General features: G+C 39.7%; 1 protein-coding gene across 1 annotated transcript in view; it reads left to right on the forward strand.

Annotated features, from left to right (window-relative positions):
* LOC104076406 (collagen alpha-1(XXI) chain-like) overlaps positions 1-151 on the forward strand; it is a 14,051-nt gene extending 13,900 nt beyond the window's left edge. Inside the window, exon 8 of the mRNA XM_009577263.1 lies at positions 1-151. This exon is cut by the window's left edge and continues 106 nt beyond it. Within this exon, the coding sequence (XP_009575558.1) occupies positions 1-82 (82 nt within the window). The 3' untranslated portion in view covers positions 83-151.
* The last annotated feature ends 4,335 nt before the right edge of the window (positions 152-4,486 follow it).

Consider the following 4,486-nt stretch of genomic DNA (forward strand, 5'->3'; position numbering starts at 1 on the left):
ACCCCCTGGAATTTGTGACCCATCACTGTGTTTTAGTGTAATTGTGGGGAGAGATCCATTTAGAAAGGGACCAAATTATTAAATTGTGATACAATAATTTAGAGGAATAGGTATGGTGCTTGTCTTTATGGTCTTTCAAGTCTCAGGAAGGTGACCAGCAATAATCCCATAAGCAGGAACAAAAGTACCTCTGACATTATAAACATTATAAATAATGATCCCAAAGGTTATACATTCCTTTAGAAAAGAAACTCCAATAATTTTTTTATAACTTGCATCAATTGAATCTTAAGTGTTTTTAAAGTATCATGAGTTTTAATAGGAATAAAATTAACTATAATATTTGGTATTTAGTATTTAAGTGTCCTATCATACTCCTGTTACCACTGAAGTCCTTTGCAAAATTGCTGGAGATGCCACCGGGAGCAGGATTAGACCTTAAATGGTGTTGGTCAGGTATAAATTACTGTGAAACTTTTCACATGCAGCCGACACATACAGTATTTGATTTTGAAAGAATGTGGCTGGCTTTAACTTCATATGTGTGTGAATCTCATTGGCTTCTGTACATTTCATATGTCATAGCTCCAAGTGTTCTGTGAGCGAGAGCATATATGAGATTTTGATAAATTAAGAGAAATGTCTGGACTTATTATGGAAGTAATATCACCTATTTTGCCATGCAACTCTTTGCTTAAAACCAAGGTGAAATGCAAGGGTAGAACTCCTACTGGTTCAAGAAGGTCCAAGGTTTTATTGAAGATGGCACTTTCAGCTACAAAAGGTCAAAAGGTTCCATGGGGGTGATTCAACTTATATGAAAATAGCATTACAAAATAAACCCAAAAAACTAGTATAGCTGGCTTGTAGCTATGATTTGACAAAAATAAAAATTAAAAAATGTTTGCACAACCCCAATGTAACAGTTCTGTGTAATTAAGTATTAAATTATATACCCTTTGCTGTTTCTCCCCAAGGACTGCAGTTGCCAAATTGAAGAAGCAGGTTTACAAGGAGAAAGGTCTAACTGCTGGCTGACTAGCTGCAATGTTTGTTATGCCGTTTCCTTTTTCGTTTTAAGCAAGCTATGTGTAATTTTCATTGTATGCTTTGCTAATGAGGTGTATTGCTTGCTTTTACATAAAGAGCAAAGGCACAGTTCCCATGAGAATTTAAAATCCGTTTCTTAAATTAAGGCAGAGTCTTGTACTGAACTTAACCGACGCTTTATAAGTGGCTTTTTCTTATGTGTTGTTTTTCTGTTGTCCTACTATGAGAGATTGGTAATACGCTTGACATTCAAGGTAAAATAAAGTTTTGTAAAGAACTGGTGGTAGTTTGATGAGCGATTGCAAGATTCGCCTGTGTCCTGTGTCGGAGGAAAGAGTTATGCCTGTTATACATGGAGGGATAGCTCCACCTTGCAGCTGTGCTTTTTCTCCGCAGGGTCCTTCCATTTCCTCTGGAGAAAGCACCATCCCTGGGAGCAGCACCTTTCTGCTGGGCTCCCGCTGCCTGCGGGGCAGGGAGTGCCAGAGCGGCCAGCTGCACTGTGCCCAGTGGCTGCTGCCTGCCCAGAGCTGCGGCCCGCAGAATGGTGCTTGCAGTGAGTAGCTTAGCCAAACCACAGCTTTGGTTATAGCGCAGTGCAATTATTAGCATCTCATAAAACCTAGTCTAAAACCTTCAAGATGATTCTTGAAAGATACTGATGTGGACCTGAGAAATGAAGCTGTGCATGAAGTTTTCTTCTTAGACAAGTGTTCCTCAGTACACACTGTAGGACTTTGCTCATGTGAACAAGCATTGATTGACTTTGTGGAAGAAAGAATCTAGAAACCTCTTATTTTGTTGCATTCAGTCTCACACTGTTTATTTGGAAGTGAAACATGTCACTAGGACAGGAAGGAATCAGAATCTCAGCATGTTTGTAGAGCCTTTCTGAGCTGTCCACACTGCATGCTAATTTAAATCCACATTTAAGACACCTTTTCCAATAAGATGTATGGTGGTGTGACTGGCGAGCCTGGGAGGAAGCAAAAACAACAAAAAAAAGCAAGTCAGAAGGACCTCTGACTGCAGTGAATACAAACAGAAAACTAGAATTCCTTACTTGTAGAAAATCCCAGTATTTGTTTTCATTATAATTTAAAATAACACACATACATTCTTCCACATCAGAAACATGGTGGAAAAGTTGGACATTTTTGAATATTTCACTTTTTTTTTTCATTCATTTAGGCAAAACATTTCCTTCTATATACAAACATTTCAGTTTTATCAAGAGGAAGAAAAATCTTATGTAGTGCATTTGTCAGGAAAAAAGTCTTGGTTTACCAGCCAGTCTGATTGGTAGCTTAGGTTATGATTTCATTTGATCAAATTCACACATATATCAAGCTTCAATTTCAAAAGTAGTGGTGGTTTTGTCACCCCATTAGTCCTACTGGAGGTTGTTTCTGAATGACTCTGACTGAGGATCTATATGTAATTTCCAGTCTGCATCTATTAATGGCCATTTTATATACCTTCATTCTTATGCTAACATTGTCTTTGGCCTGAGTCACTCCTTTTCTTTTGGCATCTTTTAGAAAACCAGTGTTCCCTGACAGCCTTTCGTCTGCTAAGTTAGGCAAGCAAACCTTTTATTTTCCACTTGTTTGAAAGGTTCTCCACTCCTGTTCATCCTTGTAGTTCTCTGCTTCACTTTTTTGAGGGGGGATGAGTGATTCTAGAAATATGTCCATAATTCTAGGTAAGGAACCTCAGTCATACCTCGGTGATGTTGATACTTACTCAAAGCATGTAGCTCTGTTCAGCTTCTTGTTTTCTTAATTCTTGGGTAAGTTATACAAGAGTCATGTAGGTCTTCTCTCATGAACTAGTTTTACCCAGATCTATTCCCTCTTCTATTTTTTGTAGCTGATGAGCTGCTATAGGATAGGGCAATTCAGGTTGGAGGGGACCTCAACTTAAAGTAGCTATGCTTGTTAGTTCTTAAGTGTATGAGCTTGCAGTACATAGCAGAGCTTTTTTACTGTTCTAATTCCAAACTAATTCCTCTTGTGTTCTGATCCTGCTTTGTTTTGATCCAGTCTTTGTTAGCATGCTCCTACTTTTTGTGTCAAGGTCACTACAGAAAACAGTATTGTCGATCCAAAAACCAATTCTCGAAGCAATCCACTTTTTACCTATGCCAATATTTCCCTTTGAATACCTCTCATCTACCTTGTTTTCTTATACATTTTATTGTTTCCTTAATTGGAAACCTGTATCTTCATATGATCATAGAATACGAGGTTGGAAGGGACCTCAAGGACCATCTGGTCGAACCTTTCTTGGCAAAAGCATGGTCTAGACAAGATGGCCCAGCACCCGGTCCAGCCAAATCTTAAAAGTGTCCAATATTGGGGAATCCACCGCTTCCCAATTCCTTGTTTTGCTTTGCTTGCGTGCACGGCTTTTGCTGTACTTATTAAAGTCTTGTTATTGTCTTTATCTCAACCCATGAGTCTTCTCACTTTTACCCCCCTTCCGATTCTCTCCTGCATCCCATTGTGGGCGAATGAGCGAGCGGCTGTGTAGTGCTTAGTTGCCAGCTGGGGTTAAACCACGACAGTGACACAAATACTTCTTCGCTGGCCTTATCGTCTTGGTTTGGATGTCGGTAGCAGATGCCTACTGTAAGATCTCTCTTGGAGATGACCCCTCTGATCTTGACCCAGAGGCATTCGATAGGGCTTCCACAATCGCTGTTGTTGACTTCTATACGTTCAAGGTTATCCTTAACACGGAGCACAACTCCTCCTTCTCTTCTTCCTTGCTTGTCTTTATGAAACAGCCTATAGCCATCCATTGCAATCCTCCAATCATGTGAGTTGTCCCACCATGTTTCAGTTATTCCTATTATATCATAACTTTCTGACTGGGCGCGGAGCTCCAGTTCGTCCTGTTTTTTCTCCAGAGCGTGTGCATTGGTATACATACACTTGAAGTGGTTGGTCTTCTGGTTCTCATCTTGGGAGGCAGCTAAGGAATATTTGTCACTGTTCTGGTTGGCCTGGCTTATTCCCCAGCTGGTTGCAATGGCATGAGAGTTGCCACTTTGGACGTCACTTTTTTTTTGTCTATGGCAATAAAAGAGAGACTTTTACTTTTCCACTCTCCTTCTGGTATCTAAGGTAGCTCAGTCTGGGCTAGCATGAGTATTTCTGTACAGTGCTGCTCAAAGAGTACAATCTCAGCTAGTGCATGTCCTTGTTACAGCTTTAAAGCAAAATATCACGTTGGAGCTATTTCACTTTGTATAATAAGATAGTAAGAAAGACTGACTTTGAAAACTAGATAATTAAGAGGCTTCACTGAATGTAAAACAAACTTCAAACCCTTGATCTGCAAAAGGAGGCGATCTGAAGCTGAATCCATTTGATTGCCTTAACTGCTGAACTGTTTGGATGCTTTGAGCTTCAGAACTGCTGTATCTTTG

The sequence above is a fragment of the Fulmarus glacialis genome, unplaced genomic scaffold, assembly GCF_000690835.1.
Source record: "Fulmarus glacialis isolate BGI_N327 unplaced genomic scaffold, ASM69083v1 scaffold1800, whole genome shotgun sequence".
Taxonomy (NCBI): domain Eukaryota; kingdom Metazoa; phylum Chordata; class Aves; order Procellariiformes; family Procellariidae; genus Fulmarus; species Fulmarus glacialis.